General features: G+C 36.6%; 1 protein-coding gene across 3 annotated transcripts; it reads right to left on the bottom strand.

Annotated features, from left to right (window-relative positions):
• On the bottom strand, positions 1 to 26,250 carry XPOT (exportin for tRNA). 3 transcript variants are annotated; one of them, XM_068190119.1, is made up of 26 exons: positions 26,089 to 26,250; positions 23,597 to 23,703; positions 22,511 to 22,644; positions 20,604 to 20,686; positions 19,448 to 19,504; positions 17,896 to 17,965; positions 16,528 to 16,746; positions 15,766 to 15,950; positions 15,246 to 15,414; positions 13,736 to 13,972; positions 13,392 to 13,430; positions 10,800 to 10,862; positions 9,715 to 9,839; positions 8,717 to 8,861; positions 8,447 to 8,566; positions 8,170 to 8,264; positions 7,349 to 7,418; positions 6,815 to 7,053; positions 6,047 to 6,332; positions 4,629 to 4,818; positions 3,297 to 3,413; positions 3,095 to 3,210; positions 2,545 to 2,592; positions 1,667 to 1,738; positions 1,071 to 1,127; positions 1 to 636 (listed from the first exon to the last, which is right to left on the bottom strand). In XM_068190119.1, the coding sequence occupies exons 3-26, from the start codon at positions 22,568 to 22,570 to the stop codon at positions 610 to 612; spliced, it is 2,889 nt and encodes a 962-aa protein (XP_068046220.1). In that variant the 5' UTR covers positions 22,571 to 22,644; positions 23,597 to 23,703; positions 26,089 to 26,250; the 3' UTR covers positions 1 to 609. The 3 variants fall into 3 exon arrangements, with proteins under 3 accessions (XP_068046220.1, XP_068046221.1, XP_068046222.1); XM_068190120.1 differs by lacking the exon at positions 23,597 to 23,703 and having other exon boundaries at positions 26,089 to 26,244; XM_068190121.1 differs by lacking the exons at positions 1 to 636; positions 1,071 to 1,127; positions 1,667 to 1,738; ... (1 more) ...; positions 3,095 to 3,210; positions 3,297 to 3,413 and adding an exon at positions 3,420 to 3,570.

The raw sequence follows: 26,250 nt of genomic DNA, 5'->3' as shown, positions 1-26,250 counted from the left end.
CATTTCACTGCATCAAATTTTATTATTTTTATAAAAAAAAGGATAGAACCAGATGCTACTTTGAAGTGAAATCATTTATTACACCAATCTGTTTTATAGGAGGTATATATATATTTTATCATTAAGACAACTTCAATAAAATGACTATCTACAAGAAGGACTTTGATTGTTTTATTTTCATGTCACCATACATGAACAAATGAATTTTGTGTCTTATTAAAACATTTTACTCCGTATCAAAAATGTACACATTTTAATAACCATTGCTATGGTCTGAAGGTATTTTTACATTTAATTCATTTAATTTAAAAAATAAGTGTAATTTCCTTGCTCTATGTGTTACAGTGTAAGCTTAACTCATCCTATACATAATAAAAGTTTGTGTATACAGATAATTTTTCATGTTGTCACATACCTTCCTGTCTGAGACACAGGTGGGGAATTTGCATTTCTTTTTTGCGGAAGGTTAAAGTACATACTGATGTGAGCACAAAGCAACATTTCTTATAAACAAAACCAGTTTGAATGGCACAAGAGTTAGCATTTTTATAAATTAACAACCAGAGTTCTGCATTATGGAAACAGGTACATGAGATTCCAGTACTTTCCTTAGGGCTTGGCTCGCTGGAAAAAAACCTGCAAAAAATTATTTTTAAAAAATTAAAACCAAGGAAATGTAAGATATGGAATGCTTGAGGTATAAGAGGATTAATTTTACAGAGCTCATTTTTGTGTTTAACACATTAAGTTTAAGGGTGTGACGTGCTTTGTTTCTTTGTTTATGCTCACACCCTCAAAAATGATCCGTTCTGACATTCTCTACAATTATAGCATCACATTATTGCTTCTTCAGCCATTATATTCTTCAGTGACTATTTCATAGATGTAGGTTTGTGGTTGTTTGCTCTGTCTTTCCTATTAACTGCTTTGCTACTTGGAGATTTCCAATAGCTAAAAACTACTAAATAGTTCAGTATTTTGGTTTTACTTCAAGTCACTGCTATCACTGAATGGTACGATAAAGTTCAAATGCAACTAAAAGCTATTGAAAGAAAAAAAAATCTTTATACCTTTAAGTAATTTTTAAAAACTTTAGCATCAGGCTGCTGAAGTGCTTGACAGAATTCCTGTAAGAGAGAACAAAGAAATAACTAAGAAGTAACTAAGTGAAGCAACAAAACAACCTGAGATACATTCATATGTAAAGCCATTGATATTAATTTGTATTTTCCTTAATGTACAACTGAAGAAAAGCATGTTATGGATAAAAACTTGTAAAAGGCTATGAGAGTCCAAATGCATTCTACGGTAAAAAACTATTTGTTTGGTGGGATTTTTTTTTCAAATACAGTATATCTTATTCACTTTTAGCTGAGGAGACAGAAATAGGACTATCTACAAGGATATCTTCAAGTTAAAGTTTGAATTAAAGTAGGAAGATTATTTAGACAGTTACATGCAATGGACTTTTTTTTTTTTTTTTTTTGCAAGGTACCCTTGCAGTATATTTACTCCTTATGATGAATTAATCCTTTTCTCATATGCAATAACTAAGTAAATTTTACTGTGGGATGAAAGAAGGTTAACTTTGTAAATACCCATTTCTCCCTATTTAACACTTATGATTGTTAAAGAGTTTTCCAAATATTCTTTTAGGAACTCCTACCTGGATTATCTCAGGAGCTACTTGCAAAGAAGGCAAATACTCTTGCTGAAGATACTGAATGCACTCAGGACCCTAAAGAAAAGCAATACACATTTTCTTCATGCATATTTTTTTACAGATGGAAAAACCATAGCCCTATACTGTATGGTGGCCTACATCACCATTTTACAGAAAATGAATGCTTCTCAAATGTTTAAGTTATTCTCAGCTGTTAGCAAAAAAAAACATTTCTCTATCTTGGCATTAAAGGTTCTACTGCAATTTGGTATCTTCTGTTACACAGAAGAAATTGCATTAAAAATTGCACTGAAGTAAGAATTAAAATAGAGCCAAGCAATTTGTTACATGTTGACTGTAAGAGATAGTTAATTATGAAGGCAGCTCTAATTTCACTATCTGACATTTGGAAGAAATAAAATAATTGGGTATTAGCATCTGCCTACTGCTTTACCATACTACTCCCATTGCAAAATTCAGTAGCCAAGCGCAGATGAACACAGTACTTCTCCTCTTGTAACACTGACTATGTAATTTGCAGTGAACTAAGCAATAATAAAATGAAATGCCCAAACCTTTGAGCAAAACAAACATTTTGATTAACACTTCAGTTTTTGTTTTCTTTACCTATATTCATCAGATAACTTTCAGCACTTTACTAATTCATGTAAGTTATCCTGGAACTAGAACAGCAACAAAGTGAGCAGATTTTTCTTCTTAATGAAGAGTCGGTATTTTGCATTTATCAAGAGGTAGAACTTGATCCTGTATCAATGCACAGCATTATGATCATCCTGTTAGTATCTAACTTTTGGAAATTGATAAAACCACTAGGAAGAAACCTATGACAATTATTCCCTGTGAAATATGATGAAACTTACCCTTTTGAGATGAATTGTTTTTAACGTCACTGCACATTCTGATAAAGCCTGAAATATAATGCAGAGCATTACACTGTTGCATTGGTATACTGGTTCACTATTCAAAGCTAAAGACCCTAATGAGACCCAAAACAAGGGCTAGTTCATGCCATTATCCCTTCATTTTCCCCTCAACACAATGCCAAGTCGACCTTGCAGGTTTTGTTCCACTCCAATCAAAAAAACTTCTGCACAGCTCAATCCAAAATGAACTACCGAACAGCCAACTCTATGTATTTGCTTTCACTGAACATTAGTTAGTAAGTAATGCAGGTCAATGTTAAATACTTAGATCTCCAATTGATTTTGAGCCTAGGTAAACACTACAGGATACACTACCACAATATTCAATAATTAATCATACAGATACCTAAATGTGAAAAAATTCCACAAAACCTAAGGGATTTTATTTCTGAGATGACACTCTTTAATACCCCATGGTTATTGTAGGTTTGTTAGCTTCAATCTGCCTCACAGGAATTAATGCAAAAAAACCATCCATAATACACACCAGTACTGTCTGGGCATCTGCTAAATCAAACGTTTGCTTCAAAGGTGCTAAGAAACATGCAGGAACAATGTGCTTGTAGACAAAGTCTGCAAAACCTACTGGTCCATCTTTACCTCCTAAAAAGGAAAAAAAAAAATTCAAGTTCTATTACTTCTTCATGGGTAGTAGCAGATGGAAAGGAATTCTAGAAAGACATTCTTACCCCAGAGCTCCACCAACTTAGAAAGAATAACAAAACAAGTCTTCTGTGCAATAGGATCTGGGTAATCCACCGCTCCTTGAATGACAGTGAACAACACACGTTCCACATTCTCTGCACCTTAAACACATTAAGATGAACTTGTCACTTCAAACTGCAGCCTAAGATGTTTTGGTACTCATACACTGCTTTATATAAATACTGACCTGGAAGACATGCTTCAACTTCAAAATAGCTCTTTTTTGCACAAATATCAAATTTTTTTGGATAGTTTCCCCTACGATGCAAGACAACTCTTATTTAGGTTAATTTTTTTTTTTTTTTTTTACAGTTTGGAGATTTAAATTGCTCTTCTGGCCTTTAACACACACAAAGGTGAGGGCAGTACTTTGACCCATTTACAAATACAGATTTTGTTCTTGCTACCTAACTTGGAAGTGTTAATTAAAAGTCAGCAGCACTGAAGTAGTTAGCTTATCTCACAACATATGACAAGATATTTTTCACACATTTAAAATTTCTGTGCTGTGTTTATGCTTATTTGTTTGATCCCTTTAAAAATTTCTTGGCCCATCACAACTAAAAAGTGCCTCTTTCAAGAAAGCTCTCACTACTTAATGCTACTTTTTCCTTTCCCAGCAGTATCACCACCATTTTAGGACAGGGGAAAGGAATTCTGAGCTTCACTTACCAGATGAGTCACTTTAAAATTTCTGAAGTCCCTATCCATTTTGATGGAATTTAAATAGAAAGAACCACTTAAAGTATCAAGCAACTAGATGTCTGACTTCAAATTCCCACTGTGAAATATAACTAATTTGCACCCGGCCAGTAAAGGTGAGGAAAACCTGATAACTACATGTATACTAAGTCACATGATGCCTTCTACCATAGATAACAAGATCAGGCAACAGTAACAAAAGTTTACAGGATTTACTGATGTGTCCTTCCAAAAACAGACACAATGAATAGTGGCAGCTGTGAGTGGTCTTGCCCAGCAGTCTGAACACTGCTATACATTCATATATATTGTATGATCTCCAATTCACCAGACAAATACAATGATGCAAAAAGACAATGATACACGTGATACTTTTCACATTAAGCTCAAAAGATCAATAGGAAGAATAAGCCTATTATAGCTGGATTTCACAACCCCAAATTCCTGTATAACAGGTAATTTGAATCAGGCAAGCTGAACACAGTATTTCCATTAAACCATTCTACTGTAAGACAGTTAGTAGTACTTGCCAGGAACTGGGCCAATAATTTACTTACATAAAATGTAGGTGAGAATAACCATAGTACTATCCTTTGAGAAACTGAATTCCTTACCTTGATTAGCTATGACTTCACTCATTCCACTGCCAGTTACTGTCTGCAGAAAAGCAAAGTAACTCCTCCGTAACATTTGTTTTTCTAAAGCAGCAGACTGGTCATTTTCTTCTGCTGGAAGGAGCAACACCTCAAAAATAGCATGAAGTAGTGGCATAAACATCTGTTGCAGGAAAGGTGAAACCTGTGTCTGTGAAGATCAGAAGAGGGTGTCAGCTCAAAAAGAGAAATTGAACATTAAGAAGTTAAAACTTAAAGGCTTGTTAGAATTCTCAGTTTGGATCCACTTTTAATGTCAGTAATTTCATATAATTACTTACAACACAGCAAGTTGCATCAGGGTCACCATGAACATTACTGCACCTTGACTTACACACCACCTAATTTAAGCCTTTTGCATAAAAATATCTAGTCCTGTCTAGCCTTATTTTGTGTAGGAAAAGGTTTTTCATGATTTTTCATCCTTCTGTTCAGACAGACAATTTCAAATTTCCTGAAATACCATCTCTAAGATGTTAAAAGTGGCAGCAGGCCAGCTTTTATAGAACTTTTCTTTAAGGATTACTAAAGTTTTCCTACTGACATTACAGAATAAGCTTGTCACAACACTTACAGTGAGAAATATATGTAAGGGCACTAAATTAATTATGAATTGAAAAACTGAAGGCGTGTGCTATTCAGTCACGTCAGAATTCCACAAAGAGGCAACTCATATGTTAATTTCTTAATGCTGAAGCAAGATTTTATCTTTATCTTCTCTTTACTATGCCTTCAAAGTATTCGAGGTGAGACTGTAGAAGCTAGGATCTTTATTTTACCATGTTATAGTAAGAATAGTACTGTAACATACAAACTTAAAACATTACAACTGAACATGGTATTTGTCCCACCCTGCTCCTGTGACTTTTTTCTTTTACCTTCCTCATCTTTCATGGACTATTTTAAATTATCTACTGTTATCCCCAATATAAATCTATACTCCTCCTTATACATATATTTGATATTTCTGTGTCTCTATCTTCTGGAAATGTCATTATAAAAGATGAGAATTCACTTCAAAGCTTGTGTGTTTGTAAGCTAATTTGTAACATTAGCTTAAAACTTCAGTGGAGAGCATGAAGTTTTTATTGTGTCAATAAAAAAAAAGCTGTGCTGCAAATAGTATTTTTAAAATATCAAATCCAAAAAATTAAACAAAATATAAACATTTAAGACTAATCAAAGAAAAAAAATCAGTCATTTAATCACTGTGAGTTCAGCAACGTATGACTGTGATCAAAGACAATGTTTACCAACAGCAGCTTCAGAATACATTTATTAATTTTTAGGGAGAGTTCTAACACAACTGTTTTCCTGGAACTAGAAAAGAAGATCTCTCAGCAACACTTTGACCCTGAAAAGCTTATGCACTATCATACCTTAAACTTAGCTGTTATTTGGTTTATAAGAGGAATGAATTCTTGAAGATCTTTTGCTTCACAATCTTTAAGCATATGTTCAGAGGCAGAAGGAATGAACGGAAGAACTTCTTCCTCTAGGCAAATAATCATGCGGTGAAGGAAAGTGCGGACACCACTTCTCAGAACTTCCTTTTGTAATGGACAACTGAGAGCTGGCAGAAATGTTTGTAAGCAGTCCAGATAAACCTCTGAGCAGCCACATTGTTTTACAGTTTGCTTATTGCTGAAAGCCTTGCTGGTTCGGCTGTAAAAGCACACATCAAGTTTTACGTAAGCTCACATTCCAGTACAATGAAGAAGCAGTAACACTGAGAACAAATGCTTTCCAACCCAGGCACTAATCTACAATACTCCATTTCATGAACTGGGAACCAGACAGTGGAAGTAATGAACAGAGTATTTTCATATGAAGTAGCATCTCACATTGGTAGTTTCTGAGAATTAAAATCTAACAATTTACCAAGAACATACAATTATACTAGCTCCATAGAATTCTTTGAGCAAAGAAATAGATTCATTATGAACTTGCTCAATATTCTCTGTATATACATCCAAAGCAGACTAAGGGGACTTAACTTATTTTCTCAACTATCACAAGAAATTCCACAAACGCTGATGATTTTCTAGGTCAATGGAGTAGAAAACTCAGTTCCTTCTTCCAGTAAATGCTTTGTATTTCCCTTTTACTCAAACCAGAAACATATAGTGTTACTGTGCTGTACCTACCTAGCAAACCCAACAGCATGATTGAGGCAGTCAGCCAGTGCCATCTGTCTGTCCTCGTCTTGTGCCATCATCAGTTTTTCTAACAATACTTTGAACTTCTCCATCAGTGGAGTCAATAAATTCCTCATCAGAACCTGTTTTCTTTCGGCAGAGTATTCGCTGTTAACTATTAACACTCCAGCTGTTTCATAAATGAAAAGTTGATCATCACTGCTTAACAGTGCCTGGTAGCCATTTTCCTAAAACAGAAGATAACAGACATAATTCACTAAGTGTCCTCTATCAAGACTGTCTTCTCAAAATGTACAGCCTTCTCTATATACCCATCTCTACCCTATACTTCCAGAAACCCACATAAGCAAGATTATTACAATTAGGTACAAAAGTAAGGTGTGCAAGTGATCTCACACCAAAAAAGCAGGATAATTATTTGTGCTTAAATGTCTGCATGCTAAGTCTACAATTCAGCAAGTACTCAAGCACATTGATAAGTGCAAGCCTCACTCATTACAAAAACCTACTGCAAATACTCACAGGTGGAGAAAGTTCCATCAGGTCTTGTATTCTGTTCAGAACATCTTCAATAAAGGGATTCATTTGCTTACTGAAGTAAAACACAAGTACACAACACTACTTAGAAGCACATTTTTACAGGTTTCAAGATACTTTATATAAGCTGTGAAGTAAGATGCTAAACTGCCTTCTCCATATAGGAATCCCCTTTAAATATCAAAGCACTGCTGTAGAAAAATCTGGCTTAAAGGTATGATGCTAGTGGTAGGCCAAATAAATACATGGCATATTAGGAAATAGCCATTTCTTTCTTTCCCTCATTTTTTTAAAATATGCATCATTTAAGTGAAGTATTTTGAACAGTTGAAAAAAATAAAAGCATGCTGAAATCTGAGCCATCTCTGAGCTTCTTCTGTCTCTAAATAAAATACATGCCTGTGAAGTAAGACCAAAAGGATAGGACTGTTCAAAGGACTCATACACTGAAGTAAACTTCATCAGTATAAATTCCAAAACAATTGAAAATTTAGTTATGGACAGGGAATAGTTACTCTCAAAAGTCTCTAGATCCACTCACACTCAGCTCTCCTTCTCTGAGAAAAAGTAGAAAATAAATAAAATAAAATAAACTAGGCATATGTATTACACTTCTTTGTTCTGTGGCAAGTATTTTCACTGATACCTCAGTATTACACAGTAGAATGACACTGCTAGAGCACTGTTTTGGTATCTTACTTCACTGCAGTCCATCTGAAGCCCAGCCTGTTCCGATGACAACTGGGACATACAGAAGTGTTGTATGTAGTAAATTCAGTGCCATTTGGATACATTTATTTACTCACTTAAGAGACTTGACAAATCTGGAAAAGAGGTAAGCTGTTCGACTCCGTACTTTGGGACTTGTATGACGAAGACCACGGTGATCTAAAAATGCCATCTGCAATCAATAAAGCATCTCAATCTTAGAGTGTCTAAACAAAGCAGGGGGAAAAATCTAGTCATCGAACAAGTTAAGAAACTCGGCTTCCTTAGGGACCTTCGGAGAATAGGAAAATTTCTTAAGTCTAAAGAACTTAACTAGTCTCACCTAGTTAAAAACGTAAATGAGATGAAACTTACTAGTACAGTTGGAATGTGCTGAGGTTCAACAGCAAAGAATTTTTCATATCTAACCACCGTTTCAAAAAATTCCAGGGTCACTGATGTGTGTTGATAGGCACTAACACCAGAAGTCACCAGCTACAAATAAAAGCATTAGCATGTTAGTATTTTAGCTGTTAATAAAATCTAACTGCAACATAAGTGACATGCTGGTAATTATGATGAGCTATTTGAACTGAAACATTCTAGGCTTTAGTGGCACTTTTAAACAGCTCAAGACGTGCTTACCGTTCTCATCATATCTTGTAAAGCTGTAGCTTTAGTAACATCACCAGAGAAATGAGCACCATGAGATACAGGAAGAGCCTCAGCCAACATATACAGCAGCCTTATTGCCACTTCTACTTCCATAAATCGTGTAGTCTGCCAGTTCCTAGAGAAAGAATATGAAGGTCATGTTAGTCTTTAGTACCTTATGAAAAAATAACAATTATACCATGTTAATATTTTCTTTTGCACCTTCTTCAGATGCACAGCATACTAAGAAACAATATAAACTAAGGAAAACACTGAAAGGCCCAGGCAGTTATCCAGGATGCTTCTGAGAGACTTTATCCTCTAAAATACCACTTCCTCATCAGATCAACACCAACATTCTTTTGCCAGTTTCTGCTTGAAAGCTACAGATTTCTATTGTGCTTATTTAGACACAAACCCACCTACTATGGCACAAGGACAAGCCATTCAGCTTAACATAAGAAGAGACTCAGTTAAGGTACAAGGTAGCCACAAACAATACTGGATTTCTATTTGTATACACAAAACTGTCCTCCTAGCCAGGGAACTAGCAATGTTTCTTTATATTGCGGATTCCAGGATTAGACCTACTATGGGTATTTTTTACAAAAATACTTCACTTAGATTTTTTTCTGCCATCCAACCTTGTTTTTCTGACAAAAGTAATACATAATATTTACACCTCAAGGACACTTATGAGATGTAGCAAAGTGAACACCTCTCCAAACAGCTGGTGCTGTTTAGGTAAGTGACAAAGATCAAAAATCTAGGAAAGAAAAGCTGCCACTTAAGGTTACAAAACTTTTTCTTTCTAAAGAGTAACAGATCATAGAAAGCTGTATTTATCAAGTTGTAACGAGCTCATTTTGTCAACTGACTTCACCTTGCTGCATCACACATTTTACTAGAGACTGGTGGTTTACAAAAGAAAAATAAAAACCAAACCCCAAAAAGGTTTAATACAAAACAAGTTATAAACCCCAACTTACTGAAGTGTAGTGTTAAAAACTCTGCGGACAGATGCCAACAGTAATTCTGGTGAAACCTGAGCAAGTCTGTCCAGCAACAGTTTCAACTGTTTTCTGTACTCCACAAACATTGCTTCATCTTCACCCTACCAAAAAAAATTTCACATCAGTAAAGTCCTTATTTTCATGTTTAAATTCATCCACAACCATTTTAGACAATTGCACCTACAGCAAAAACATGTACATACAAAACCAGTATAGCACACTCGGAGAATTCAATAATGTCATCCAGTGCTCTTGCAACATAACAGCAGGGTCCTTTATAGCTGGATACAGTATGCTGAGATCCACTGCATTCAGTCCAGAAACATACTAAAAGGGCTTTCCAAAATGAAAACCCGCCAAAAGTACAAGAAAGAAAATGCTCTTGGCAAAGCCTTATTGACCCAATTCTTAAAAATTGACTCACTCCTCAAAGACATTCTTTCTTAGCATCTAGCTTAGTTTTAAAATTGGACTGACAACATTTGTGAAGGACTGGATACAGTTTTAAGTTAATCCTTTTAAGACTATCGCTCTCTCAACAGCCTGGGACGAAGTAAGTCTGTCTCACATAGTCATTACTGTAGGCTGACAGAGATGTTAAGCATGGAAGGAAAATGAAATCAAAGACCTTACCCCAACCAATAGCTCATTTTTGCAAGGTTTGACCATCTCCAGTAGCTCAAGCAGCACATCTTTTGAGAGTTTCATTACACAGTATTTTTGCAAGACAGAAGTGACATGCAGAAACATGCAAATTTGCACTGAACAAGCCACCTCATCAGCTATGTTTAGTCATCAGCACAGCTGTATTTGCCTTGGAATAGCTGTGTACAAACACAGCCACAAATATTGTGAACTCAGTTGGCTTGGATATACCTTGACTATGTTGTTTTCCTCTATGCAGACATGCCTAGAAGCTTTCCATACAGAAAAAAACTCAGCCTGTGGACCCTTGCTTTCTTTAAATCTTTAGTCTATGAAAAATACTTATTTTAAGTGTGAGCAAGTTTTACTACATGCAACTAAGTTGAATGTGTCTGTTTATTCCTACAACACAATACCTCATTTTCAAAATTATATTCTTCATCATATGTCAACTTCTTCATAACAGCCAGCATGATTGCCTAAGATAAAAACAGAACAGTAAGCATAGAAGCAGATAAGTTATAAGAAATAACTGTTAAAATACTACAGTAAAGAAAATATTGAAGCTAGTGTTGTGCTTACAAATATTTTTAATCACTTTTAAACTATTGTTTTCGGAGGTTTAGCAGAAGTTAACAGTCCAAATCAAAACAGAAAGATTGTATCCAAACAATATACAGATGCTATTCCAGACAGCATAGACCTTCTGGAGCTCTCAGTCTCTGATAGTATTATCTAGCTTTACTTCCTGCTTGTAATTTGCGCTGTTCAGTTCACATGGAAAACAACCAAGATGACTGAGCTAGGCAGAGGAAACTAAACAGGTTGTCCAAGATACTATTTTAAAGGGATAAGTCAGCTTAGCTATAACATCAGCTTCTCTAATAGTTCATAGTAATTGGTGTGTGTAACATCCATCTCTATTCAATAACTGTTTTGCCATGTTTAACACTGCTGTTTCAACATTGCTTCAAGAAACAGTGCACTATACTGTAGTGCCTATAACTAGTACCCATTGCATGTGGTAAATACTTCTGACTTGAGACTTTTAGTCTAATCATTATCATCAATATCAGTAAAATCAATCATTTATGGATTTGGTTTGCCATCCTTAATCCTGCAGAACAAAGTTGCAAAAAGCTTCAATTACACCCACACAATCCTTTATACATAAACCATTGACTAAGTCTGGGAGAAAGACTGGATCCAGCTGCACCTAGACTCCTCTCTGTGAAGTTCAGAAAGCAAGGGGGCCCTTTCTGCACCTTGTCACTCAATGGGAAGGTCTCTCTGCACTTCGTCTGTAACTTGCAGCAGCAGGGTGTCAGACCAACTAGAGCAATGAAGCACAATGTAACCTTAGTAGGGACTGTTGGTACATCCTAAAGCAGCTATAAAGGCTTGACCTTAGCTCTACTAAAGTCTGAATGAAACAAAATACCTTTTCACAAATAAAACTTGATTACTATTTGTCATTTGAACTGCAAAACCTGAAATTCATCACCAAAATGGACCAATGAATTAAACCTATGTTACTGAGGTGAAATACTTGGTCATCTTGCAGAAATAGATACTTTGGCACCAAGTGTCACCATGACCTGTGAGAAGTGTCTGCTTCTCTGTAAAACATGATATTTAAGAATTAAAATAATTGCAAAATGTGAATGCAATACACTTGTAGCCAAAAACGTTTAGAAAGACCTGTCATTCTAAGAAGTAAAAAATGTGATCCTGCTGATGAGAAAAAACTTTGGAACTTCAGAGGCACAAGAAACAAGCCCCCTTTTTTTCCTGTTCAAATAATGAACAAGTTGAAAGTGTAAACTTTAAAATGCAAAACTTTAAAGGAATGCTGCTGAGCACAAAATTTAAAGCTTAAAGCAAACAACAATAAGATTTAGACTATTTTCCATTATTTTCATTTAATGAGATGAATGAAAAAAAAATTTGTTATGATTGTTTCTCCATTTAACACAAATCCTCAAGAAGTACTCAGTAAAATTAAGAAATATTTGCAACATGAAAATCTCCAGTATGAAAGCAACTTAAGCCAATGTATTTCAGGGCAGTAACATATTCCAGCTTTTAGTGTGTTATGTGTACTGCAGTAGTAACATCATTTGATCTAGCTGTAACAACAAACAGTAGTCAAAAAAATAAAAAGATTCAGTGTTATTACCATAGTTCTCTTTTTGTGTTACCTAATCCAATTTAAACAGACGTTAGACAAAAGGCAGTCAAGATACTCTACACCAGTTATCCAAATTCAACTTGTCATGTTAGAACAGGTACAGAATTCAGTTTTCTTTGTAAAGGAAAAGGAATCAAACCTGTTAGCTGTATGAACTTACGAAATAACTGCACCAATCTAACCAGTTCAACATCCAAATCAGTACATCTACATTGGTGCAGACTGGGCTGAAAAATCCATATAAGTTTACTACTTCCAAAATTGGACATGTTTTATATATAAACTTATTATCTACTTGAGCTTAATGTATATTTGGTGTAATGTTTAACATACAACTGTTCATAATTACAATTGTTATCTCTCAATTGTTGCTTCTTTCTTAAGTTTAACTTACATTATTAAGAGTTATATTTATGACAATCCTTCCTAGATTTCTTCCAATCCTTTGGAATTAGGGCAGGTTTTAATAAAAACTTCAAGGAAACAACTCTTCCAGGTTGATTTAAGAATATTCTTTGAACAGTATAGCCTGCAGAGGAGCTTACCAGCATATGCTTAAGGGTTGTTTGGGAAGACCAGCTCTAAAATAGCTTTCATCTTCATACACAATTCAATATAGGCTTACTATTTAAAGAAACAACTGTAGTTACTTAGCAAAAGATGGAACACACTGTCCTTACTTTTAAGTCTTCACTTTTAATTACTGTTGCATACACACTGAGGCATAAAAATGAAATATGACTTGTTTCAGCAAAATGAAATATTCCTATCTAATGTGTCCTTGAAGTATAGAATCTGTAGTAAAAGAAAAACCTACCTCTACATTAGCTTTTTGTTGGTCTGAAAGTGCAGAAAGCTGGAAAATAAAATTCAAGTGTTATTTTTTTTGTATTCTAACTCCTTCATTACTGTCTAAGAGAAAGATTTGCTTTTTGAACAGTCATATGACCTGCCTTTCCCCTTAACATAAGATTTAACTCAACTCCTTCAGATCTCTAAACAACACTACAGAAATAGCATGATCACAGGCACTAAAGAAATGGAATGCTAATTAGTCAAAAAACCTATTTTGCAAGTCAGTTTGCACAAAGTATGAGACATCCACAGAAAAATCAAATGAAATCACGTCAGAATTGTTCAATTGAATCCAGACATATTTACTTGTTTCAGGATGTGAAGGTAGTCGTAACAAAAGCCAATGATGTTAGAAGAGATGTCATCATCTTCATGAATTAGAAGTTGCAACATCAGGGCCACTTTTGCTTCAATAGCTTGTAGAGTGTCTTGAGCACTCTTCATATCACCATTTTTTATCAGTTTAGTCCAACTAGCTATTAATGCTTGCCCCATCCCATTGACCAGCTTAGAAAACCTGGCCAGAAAATCCACATCATCTTCCTGCAAGAAAAGACACCTGATTAAAAATACTAACAGAGCTTATTTTTAAATACAAGACTACAGACTGTAATACCCATGTCTAGTATTTAGACTTAAATCAACACTTGTCTCCTAGCTGGAAACTACCAATTGCCTACAATTGGTTCTTTTTCCCCTGGGAATAGAGAGAGAAAAAAGTTAAAGCAATGCCAGATTCATCTGTCCTCCATTAAACAACAGTAGCTTGCCTCATCTCTTCAGATTTGTTTGTTTCTCTCTTCTCTCCAGCAATAAGCAGGATCAAAAAAAAAAAAAAAAAAAAAAGCAGCAGCACATGCCTACCATAAATTCTAGGCTGTATAAGAGGAAAATATTTTTATGAAAAAACTTGAAAGAATTACCAGCTGCAGCTCACTTCAGAAATACTGATAACAAGTACCTTTCAGTACTGCCTGTTAGAGTGAGTTAATATTAAATATTTCTGGCTTCCTTTGCAGAAATGCATTGATCAGAATCAAGAAATACCCCTAAAGCAGCCACCTCAATGACACGTTTTGGTCTCTGCCATAACTATACAAAAGTGAAAGAATAACAAGTCTACCTAAGAAAGACTGAGGTAAGATTTTTATTAGTAGGAATACAAATTTGAGAAAGGTTTCAAAAGTAAGAGGTAAAAGCCTTGCAATCTAAGAACTACAGCTTCATAAGGACTGGTTGCTCTTTCTCCACAGCAGGCAGTGAACAACTGTTCTTTAAACAAGGCAAGTGCCAGAAAATGTGTGTTTAGTTAGTAGGTATACTTTTCCAGCTTACAGATAAGCATTTCAAGCCTCATGTTTGATGGTGCACACGTGCAAAACAGCATATGTGTCCTTAAAAAAGCTCTTTCCCCTACTTAATTATGCATAGAATCTTTTAGGGTGAGACATTAGATCAGCTATCTTGCCTACAACACCTATTTCAGAATCATTATTCAGGAGGGAAGATTCAAGACAAGGAAACACAGAAGCAGTAATAACAGTAAGCACAACATGCTTTAGGAGAGGAACAGGGGAGTTACATCATACCTTGCTTCTAGAATGAAACCCTGTGTGTTCAAATTAATAATGAACATTAATAACAATGTCTTAAATTTAAGTATGAGAAAACTGTAAGAGGTGTTCAGTTTTGATGCAGAAGCACAGGTACTTCCCTCTAACTTATGGACTGTTTTATAATTTTCTGTGCATCAGCTTATTTAAGAACTGTCAGAAACCTATGACTCATTCCTATTGTTAAAAATCAATACACAAACCTGATCAATACTGAAGAGGCCAGCAGACTGCAATACTTGACATAAAGACTCAACCAATTTTGTTTTATCAATTGGGTCCATTCCCTTATTTACAATTTCAAACAAACAATCACAGGCTTCTTCCCGGAGAACTTCCACAGACATGTGACCTAGCAGCATATTTATAAACCTTCAGAGAAAAAATAGTTCAGCTTTATATATAAAAAGTAACATTGTATAGAAGCTTTATATTATTTGTGCACATATTCACAATGATCTCTTTTTACAATTCTTCTTTTTCTATTGTACTGACAGAACTCAACATTTTATGCATTTTAAAGAGAACACAGCAAACTGAGTAGTGTTTAGTTTGGCTAGTATATCAGCTTGGCTTGCAAAAGCAATCACTCTCCTAAAATTCCCAAAACTCCAAAGACAGAATTAAAAGTCATCTTTGAACGACTTTTATATATTTCATTCTATACAGTCAGCACACTGCCAATGTGATTTTTGCAAACTCTTTCCATCTAAACCTTCTTACCTTTCATTGGCTATCAGGCTCAAATCTATCCAGGATACATAAGCTCCAACTACTTCAAGGCACTGGCATGTCAACTCTGAGTTATTATATTGATAATTTTGTAAGATTTGGTACCACGACTCCACCAAACTTGGAATGCACTGTTCCCTCATAGTATCTTTTAATAAGGTGTTCCTACGAGCCTCCTATCAATAGGGAAAGAGGATAAAATCAGTCTTGTCACAGATTAGCATCTTGTCAAATTAGTAGCAATTTTGTATCCAGATGTCAGACACCATGTGTCATAACAAGATAAATCAGAAACCCAAAAAGAATATTTTTTCCTTTCCAACAAATAAAACCAAAATATCCTAAGTTTTCCCTTTAATTATCCACAGTGCCTGAACACTGAAAGAAAAGGCAGAAAAAGAAGAACAATTCTCTAAATCATTGATTGAACTTTAAGGGGTTAGGACCCCTTAAAACATGCACTAGAAAACATTAACATTTTAAAATGAATCAGTCTAGCATTACATTGGCAAACTCGGTTGATTAATTTTTGTTTGCAAGCTTTCAAGCAAAAAAAAGTATTAGCTGAAAAGTATGAAATCATAAAAAGCATTAAACAACAAAGCTAAACATAATATTTTGAATTTAAACCACCTAATGTGTCTAAAGTGGAGCTGCCACAGGAAAAAAGCATATCTAAAACCCTTCTGCTCTAATTAAGGTAAGAGAACTTAAAAATTTTAAAACAAGTGTTAATGCAAAATAATAACTTGCCTCTGATGTATGAACAACATCCCGGTCCACCAGCTCAGCATCAACAGCCATCAGGATTCTGAGGTACATATCCACACCTCGTGGATTAAGGTCAACTACTGACAGAATGTCAAAAAAAAACTTGGGCCATTTTGTGAGATATTCAGTAACAAAAAGCAACGCAAAGACTTGTGCTGCTTTGTTGCGAATAAAAGTCTTCTCAGGCTGGGGATTCAGCATCTGGTAGAAACAAGACATTTCATCTGTATATTCTTAATAAATTAGAGAAGAATCTTATGGGTTTGTTGATCTCTCTGTAGTAGTTAATGTACTACTTCTGTTCCTGGCTGAGACCAACAAATAAAACCTTACCCTTCCAAGGAATTTGAAGAAAAAATGGCTAAAGTGTCCTGTAATAGGGAAAATGTTTTCTACAGGTGATACAGTCCTAAGCCTTTCATTCACTACCAAGACATTAAGTGTCTTCCATAAATGCCTCCCATGCAAAACCACCACAACTACTCAAAGACTAAAAGGTCATTTGTCAGTTTGGTGAAAGTTACAGTCCTCTTGTAGCTAGCCTGTACCTGTGTCAAATGTTAGTGCTACGAATAGTAAGGTAAAGTTCCTAAATCTATGGAAAAAAAAATCCACCACTACTAATCTCTTCTCCTTTTCTTTTTAGAAACTCCTAAATGGAACAGTTTGTCTCAAAGAGAAAAGCAATTTCATCCACTTCATAATGATCTGTTCTTTTGAAAGCTGTGTTATGTTCCATTTCCTATTGTTAAGTCTTCTGCACGGCAACTATGTTTATCTTCAGTGCAGAAGTGGAATGACAGCTGTATAATGGCAGGTATGGGCAAACCAGTGGACACTTCTGCTGGCTGAAAACTCTTGGGTGGGGCTGATACTACAAGTTTGGCTACAGTAACCCATTCCACAAGAAGGAATAGTCCATACTCTGCCACAGTACTAACTAACATCACAGAGGAGTGATAAACATCTGCCAGCAGTAGACAGGAGTTCACTCAGTATGGTCTTAGAAAAATAAGTAGCAGGCCTGCTCCTCCTCCAGACACTCAGGAACATCAGGAATCTGTATTATGCCTCTCTAAAGGGGAACTTTCAATACACACATAATTGATTAAACCACAATTATTATCTCATTCAAGTGTTATATATTTAATACTAAGTTCAGGCATGGACTTCTTTACAACACTTGATTTAAAAAATTTTTCACAAACTTTTAACAATCAGATAGATACCAAAAATGTTCAGGAAGCCATCTTTGAACTCAAACAACTGATTAAACATTTAGTCCACACTCAATGCCCTATGTTAGCCTAAAAGCCTAACATGTAAGACTGCCGTGAAGAACATACATACCTGTGCTTGCAGCCATGTTATGAGTGTTTCCCTAATTAGCTGCTGCTGGACTTCAGTAAGTTCAGAGTATCTGAAACAAAAAAATGCTGAGGTCAAAACACAACTGAGCTACACAGCAAGCACCAACACTCAGCAAAGCAAAAACTTTTATATGGTATGCAATGCTCCACATTAATGTAAATGTAAAGTTTCTAGGACAGCAATTTACAAAGCTATTTGTATGTTAAAATTCTGACTCAAAGGCAGAAACAATAAAAACATTTTACCCACAGTAATGTATCACATTTTGAGGCATTGCTACCTCCTATATTGGAGTAGAAGCTTGAAATTTTGCAGGAAAGCTGCTCTATCAGGGATAGAACTTATGACCCTGATAAAAATAAGTATTTTACTATAGGCCAAGGGGAGAAGGAAGAGACACCTCTATATGCCTGAACTTGTTCACTACACATTGAAGACTATCACTATTGAGTACAAGAGGTTCTTCACTGATCTGACCTACACTACATTTACTATCAGACTTACGTCAAAAAACCTAAGGAAGTAATTCTGGTTTATATCATACATAAGAGTCCTGGCAAATTGTGACATTATATCCAGCCCACCTCAAATATTAGCCATACCTCTGCCTGGACTAGTGAAGCTGAGAATACTCTATTGCAAAGAGAGTTAGTTACAGGCTTATAGAGTCCTTAATAGGAATGACTGCTGAATGGGACTCCAGTGTTCTTGTCACAGCCAACTATTTATTAAAGAGAAAAAAGAAAAAACACTCCACCAAAAACGTTTAAAGAAAATAAGTATGAGGAAACAAAAGAAAACATACTGCAGGAAGCAGGTGACAAGAGTGAAGCAAGCAGAGAAAAGTGGACAGTGACATAAAATTGGGTAAATAAAAAAGTCTAACATTTGCACTCATACCAAACTGTAAAAATCAGTCACAAAATACATCTTATTCCTATCTAAACGCCTCATCCGATCAGTGTATTACAAGCAGTCAAAAAGACATTAAAAATAGTACAAAGATTCTATGACGCCCAACTCCAGACCAAAGGAACCCAAAGTGAGAAAAAAATACAGTTCTGTGCAATGACATTCATATTATTAAAAAGTATTTTTTCCCTAGAATTATGGTTCTATGAAACCACCACTCAGTGAAAAGACTATTTTCTCAACATCTCTGCCACAGTTATTGAATGAATAGGGCTCTGTCTGAAGGCCAGGACTCAGTACAGAGCACAGCTGCAAAAATCAGTGAGAGTACAGAGTAAGGCCTCAATCTCCAGACAGGAATAGCTAAGTTTCAAGCAGTCCTTGCTAACTGGGTCTGTGTTGGGCCATAGATGTGTTAGACGAGCTGAGAGCAGAGCACACTGCTCAAAAACCTCTCCAAGGAAAGGTAAAGAAATACAAGACAGCACTCTGCACCAGACTACAGACACTTCATCAACCACAACTAGGCAACAGATACCATTTTAAGTTTATTTGCAAGCAGAATAAAAAGAAAAAATTAAATGGATGTATATGGATGGTATCAAGTAAAATTACTCACTTGAACTTAACCTGATGTTCCAGAACTTGAAAGCAGAAGAACTTGATGTGATCATCACTAGAAAAGAAAATTCTGTTACTGGTACACATAATAGTACCCATTTGTGTACAATATGGTACACATTTCTGTGAAGAAAAAATTCCTCAAATACTACAATCAGCTTGCCCCTTTGGCACCAGAAAAAAACCAAACCTGCTGCTACTGTTACTTCAAAGCAAAAACGACAAATAGTGGAGCAGTCAATCTGGTAGAAATGAGCAACTGTTAAACTAATATTTATGTTTGATATTAGTCTTTTTTTCTATATCCACCTATTTGTTATGGTTTGATTTCAGTATTGGACAAACAAAACTACAATACCTATTGTATCCTGCTCTTACAAAAATCTGTCAGGCTTCAATAGTATGTTTGAGGCCCACTACTACACTAAGTGCAAGTTGTACTCTGCATCTTAAAAATCAAAAGTAAAGACAAACTGAAGTGTAGATTAAGCATAGACATTCCACATGCTCTGTTACCCACACCGCTTTTTCATCTTATTATCTAAAACTTGCAACAACCGTAATGTATTTTTTAAAGATTGTAATTTCTAATCTGATGTGGCTTTAATTACTGCACATTCTGATGGAGTCAGTAGTTTTGATAAATCACTTACAAAACAGCATTCACTGTAAACTACTGCTGTTATTCAGGAGATATGCACCCCTCAATTACCTTCCAAACTGAATTATTCCGTAAAACAGTGACAACCTAGGATTTTTGATGTAAATACCCAACTGTGCAAAAATAGTGGTGATTACACATTCTTTTTATCTTGAAAAATGGGATGGCCTACTCCAAAGAACAGAAGCAAGGAACTACTTATGAGATTACTGCATATAAACTCTAGAGTTTCAGAGGGGGCAATTCTCAGCACTTATTTTCCCCAGAATTTCAAAAATCAGCAATTTTTAGGCTATTAAATTAATATGGAGTTTAATGTATACATTGCTCTTCCTTGAAAGGCATTATACAGAGGCCACAGATCAACTATGATATTAAAAACAGTACAAAGACCATATTAACTTTCAACAATTTGGTTTGCCTATTATGCTGCACAGCTAAATCAGACCCACACATATTACTAATGACAATAAGAAATTATTATTTACATTACCTGTATATACTCTGAGCTAATGCTTCTGCACAGACTTGCCAAGCATCCTGAGATATCTTGAGCTGCTCAAAATAGGCTAGTGCCTGCCAAAATCAAGGTAAGTTTCACTTTAAAAAGAACAAAGCACATAGCAATACATCTCATTCACACTTGCCCTTGTATTTAAACAGCTCTTCTTCAAAAAACCAACAGTATTTGGATACATTCCAGTGGCTCCCTGATCACCTTAACATTGAGTGGTTTTTTTTCCAAATACCAGTATCATAGGTATCCATTTCCACTTCATATTCAATACAAAGATTTTGTTACTTGAATCATAGAAACAGAAGTGTTGAGGTTAGATGGAACCTCCAGAGACACAGTTAGACTAGAGCAGCTTGCTCAGGGCTTTCCCATTTAGGTGGAAGTTCACATCCAAGTTACAATTCCTTCCACACATTCTAAAGAAATGGTAATTTAGATTTTTCACTGAAAACAATTCACTATTTTGTTGCACCACTTTGCTTGTATTCAACATCCCAAGCTCAAAAAACATTCAAACACTAACCACCTGGACAACTGTCAGGTGGTTAGGGGATATGAATCTTCTACAGAAATCAAGAAAACCTCTACCAAATTTTAAATAATCACATTACTTATCAGGACTCCTAAACAGCTTTTGACAACAATTAATTTGATTTAATTGCTTTAAGGCTCAGTGTGGCCTGTGATACAGAACAGTAAAGCAAGTTTTGAAGCAGAAATTAGATTAACAACATTATTTCAATTCTACGAATGCAAGTATTTCAAGGGGAGGTTTGGCTGTTGGATATTTTTCAGGGCTGCTTTTTGCAATAGTTTATAAAGGTTTCCATTTACCACAGTTATCTCACAAAGTAATTATTCAGAACTAAGGTCTAAAATAAGAATTCACTTCCTGTAGTCAGTACTAGTGATTTTCTTATACTTAATGTATTATATTACTAGAAATGGTTTGACACTTCCCTTATGTTACATCTTACATGACTGTGAAAAAGCTAGGTCCCCTTCTGCTATAAAATATTTCAAAACTTAAGAGACAGCATAGTTAAAAGGTCATAGTTAAAAGCTTCCAATTTTAGTGATAGTCTATTGACAGATCACTAAAGATTAGCTATATCCATCCTTTTAAAAAGGACAAATACACAGAACCAACATATTTAACAGGCTACTTAGCAAATCAAACCAAAATTGTAACAGTTTTAAACATTCCAGGATTTGTTTTATGAACACAAAACCATGGTATTAACAGCCTCATTCCTGGAAGATTTTACTAGAAGTTATCTTGTAGACGGTTAAATCAACATGGTAATCAGTTAGCAGAGATAATTACTCAATAAATACTTAAATAAATAATGATGTCTTTTCATAGGATCATCTCTTATGCAGTAAATGTTACCCATATATCATGATTACTTTCTTAACCTACTTTACAATAACACAAGCTTCACTACAATTAAACCCACATGTTTTATTAAAAAGACACTAAACCTAGGTAATCCATTAAAACTATAGTTAAAAACACCTAAGAGTCAACAGGCTAGTTTCAAGCAAATTGTTTTCTGTGGCTGGTTTTCATTCTATGAGAATCTATGTAAGGAGTTGAGCAATAAGTACAAAAAACTGAAAAAACTTAAACAGTCAGAGTCCAGAAAAATTAATTCTAGGCATGCTAACTGCAATCAAACTGAAATGTAACAGAATTGATAATACATACCCCTCAGCATACATGTCTGCAACATGACTTTGCTTCGTACTTGCCACCACAAACCCCAAATATTTGGCTCACAAAACAAACTCAACAACCCCGCCCCAGCCCATGAATACATTAGATTTTTGCACTGCAATACCATCTCGTTATTAGAGAGAAGAGGAAATTAATTACATACTCGTTGTCTGAAGTCTGCATCAGCATTTGGGTTGAGCCCTAAAAGGGCTTGTTCATCCATGTCGGTTGCTATATTCGTTCTTTCCTGTTCCTAACTGCTTTGCCCACTTCTTCTAGAGGGCAAAATACCATCATCTGCAAATAGAGAAATTTTATTTGCTCAGCAGAACAACAGAATTTAAAACCAGGACAGCAACAATGATACAAGGTGGCCCACAAACCTCAAAAAAGGTACTCCAACTAAACATGAATGCTCCAATACAAATACTGGAATTCTAAGTCCTTCAATCAACTTTTCACAGTACTGTATTTCATACTGAATACAAAAACTTTAGTCTCCAGATATTTCAGCTCTCTTGAAAAGAGAACTTAGTTAACAGAAAGATGGAATTATGTATAGTATTCAGCTGAAAGGCTTAAATTCAAATTTCAAGCATGCAAAAGTTTCAGCAAGATATGACATAAGCACAAATCTACTCCTTAAATGAAAGGCCACTGATTTTTTCCCCACCACAAACCTAACTACAAAAAAAAAAATAATCTCTACTTAACTCCAATACAGATAAGATGCTTCATATACCCACTTATGATGTATTTCCCATGGTGGGGGCAAAGTCATTAGGGGGTCTTTCTTCTAAAGCAAGCACATACAAGTGTCTTAGAAATTAACCACAAAACACACCACCCTAAGTTGTTAACAAAAGTTTTCTGTTCCTACCAATGGGTGCTGATTTACTGGCAATGATTTTTATTTAGAAAATTCAGTGTAAAATTAACAAGTGAGCTAGACAAAAGTTCTAAAGATGGCTTGCCGCTATAGGCTGTTCTGCAATACTCTAGTAAAACGCAGAGAATTAAAAAAAATTAAAACTCCTCTGTCAAATACTAGGATGCTGTTAAATAACAAGAGGGGACAAAAATCCATCTATCCTTCAGTTCTCTGCCCCGCCTCCCCCCCCATGGTAATATAGTTAATTAGGCCTGAAATCAGGCCTTGTTATGTAAGTATGTAGGAGGTAGGGGAAAGGAAGAGACAAGAGGAAGAGAAGAAATAGAAAGGAGCTGTGGTTTGAAGCTGCCTACATACCCATAGGTAGAACTTCTAATTTCTTAGTATTGTGTCTCGTGCACTCTACTGTTCACCCTCCCCCACGGGAAGAAAGGTGGCACAGTGACAAGCAACAGCAAGCAGAACTGAGAAGGAGAGCCCAAAATTTAACGTGGTAACAGACTTTATTAGAAAAGTCAAGACAGAATACCCTATGCATAATGAAAAGAAATTTAATAAGTAAAATTGAGTTCATACAAAAAAAATTGCAGGTTTTGGCAGTACAGAAACCAGAAAGTCGGGAACAAAGTGATGACTCCTGGCACACCAAGCCTCACAGACTGCCTTAGCCACAGTGATCCCCCTCAGGGGCAGAATCTTTAGGGATTAAGTTTGCTATGCTGAGTCTTCTCCCTCTGTATCCGCAGCCCCTAATCTGTTTTCCCCATAATCAACATCCAGAAGAGCCAGACTAAAAAAAAGGCAAAATACTGCAGGGAAATTTTTTTTTTTTTGGCATGTTTTGATTAGGGTCTGGTCCAGAGTTACACAACTATTTAATATACAGAGGCATTTTTTTGGCATATTTACCTGCTGGTATCAGTACATTTTTATCTTTTTGGTCAGATGATTTATACCTAGGTGACAAATTTTGCTAATAAAAATAACGTGACTCCAACATGTATTCTCTTCCCTTGTTATTGCTAACAGCAATGTCAATCTGTTCTACTAATGTTCTAAATGCCTCATGAGTGTATTTAAAATTTCAACTTCTATCATATAGCCATTTCTCAGTTTCATCTTGACTAGCCAATTCTAGAAGAGAATTAATGCCATAAAATATTTGAATGAGCCTCTTGAGAAAACTAATAAAATAGCTTCTCCTGCCTCATGGCTTTACTTAAGCAGGTAGCTTTTCCACCATGTATCTACCTAACCAGCCAGTTACACTTCAAAAGCAAAACTGAATGGTGATTTTAATAGTACTAATAATTCACAATATCCACGGCAAAATGCACTTGGCTATAACATCAAGCATGTCATTAAAGCAAGTTTATTTATAAAAAAACCGATAACGTTAATAGTTAATATGCATCTGTGCAGAAAGTATTGTCTTACTTAGAGATTATTTTTTGTTAAGCAGTACACCATGTCAGGTGGCAAACTCATCTTACAGTAATTAAAAGGATGCAGTTCCTTACCAGTGAAGTCATAAAGGTATGTCGCATCAAAATAATTTACTGTCAAATGTGCTTTTAAGTATTTATTAGGGGAAAAGGGAGTAAAGACTGTTTTCATAGTGTAAAGGAGGCAGAAAAAAAAATTCAACCCACTTCAAGTGGGCAAGACTACCCAATTAACAATACAAACGTGGCCAAAGTGTGTAGCTGCGATCCAGCTATACCTCAATAATGAAAGCATTCAAGGCATTTTAACTACAGATGCTAACCACGGGAACAATCAGCAATTATAAAAAAGCTTCATGTTCAGCAGTCATTTTAAGTATTTATAAGATGTGGTAACACAGGGGGAGCCAGTGGTGTGTCTCATTTGAATTTCCTCAAGTTTTCTCTCTAATAAAACAAAGGCATTAAAATTCATCTTTTACGGGGTTTTTTTGCGGTTTTGCTTGCTGCAAACCTTGGGCATATTTACAGCCTCTTTGGGCTCCAGACCCTTTACAGCGGCCTAACACGCGGTTAAAGCCAACAACTGTGTAACTACTGCTACTTCGACAACTTTTCAACTGGACTACAAAAGTTTTTCTTTCTAGAAGTGACATTAGGTCTTAGTTTCAGGCACAACTTTACCGGCAGGAATTCTGGTAAGGAGTAAGGCCTCCTTGCCCCCGCCCAGACTCGGTCAGAGCCCGCTCTCCTGCGGCTGGGAAGAGCCAACACGGCTCCGCAGCGCAGCCGGGCCGGGCGCTCGGGAATTCACGGTCCCCCGCGTTCAGCTCCGCGGCACAGCCTTCGGCTTGTCCTTAAACCTCCCCAGCGCCGTCCCGGGCCGCTGGGAGTGACCCAGCCCCACCACCCGCGGCGGGGAACCACCGCTCCGACCACGCCACGACCAGCGGAATATGGAAGTGCGGGGAGGTCCCTCCCTCCCCTCACGCTGCCGTCCTACGATTTCTTCCTTCCCCCACCAGAACCACAGCGGATGGACAGCCACCGAGGCGGCAGCTCCCGCGAACAGAACCGCACCACAGACTACAGCGTGTATTAGCAGAGAAAAATACAGATATTTTTCGTGGCACCCGCAGGGCGGGACCGGCGGGGCCCGGTCGGCTGCAGCCCCCGCTGTTCCCCAGCAGCGGGGCCAGGCGGACGCGGCAGTGCCCCCCCCCACCAACCTCCCTTTCGCGGAGCCTCTCGGCTGCTGGGGAGGCGGCCCCGCGCTGAGGAAACCGGCCAGGGGACTCACGGGAGCCCTTAGGCGCCGCCAGCTCAGCCCACACTGCCCCTTCCCCCCCGGGCTGAGTCACCCGCTCCGCGTGTCGCATCCTGCCCGCGCCCCCCCGCCGGTACCTTCCCGGTCAGTGCTCCATCGCCGCCGGCTCCTGCCCACCCCCACGGCTCCGCAGCCGCCACGAGCACAGGGAGCGGGCCGGGCCGGGCCGCGCCGCCTCGGCTGGCGGCGGGAGGAGGAGGAGGAGGAGGAGAAGAAGCAGGACCGCCCCTCTCCACCAA

This window comes from Anomalospiza imberbis, chromosome 5 (genome assembly GCF_031753505.1).
Source record: "Anomalospiza imberbis isolate Cuckoo-Finch-1a 21T00152 chromosome 5, ASM3175350v1, whole genome shotgun sequence".
NCBI classification, from domain to species: Eukaryota; Metazoa; Chordata; class Aves; order Passeriformes; family Viduidae; genus Anomalospiza; species Anomalospiza imberbis.
The sequence above is the reverse complement of the archived record's forward strand: the minus strand, read 5'-3'. Positions and strand labels throughout refer to the sequence as shown.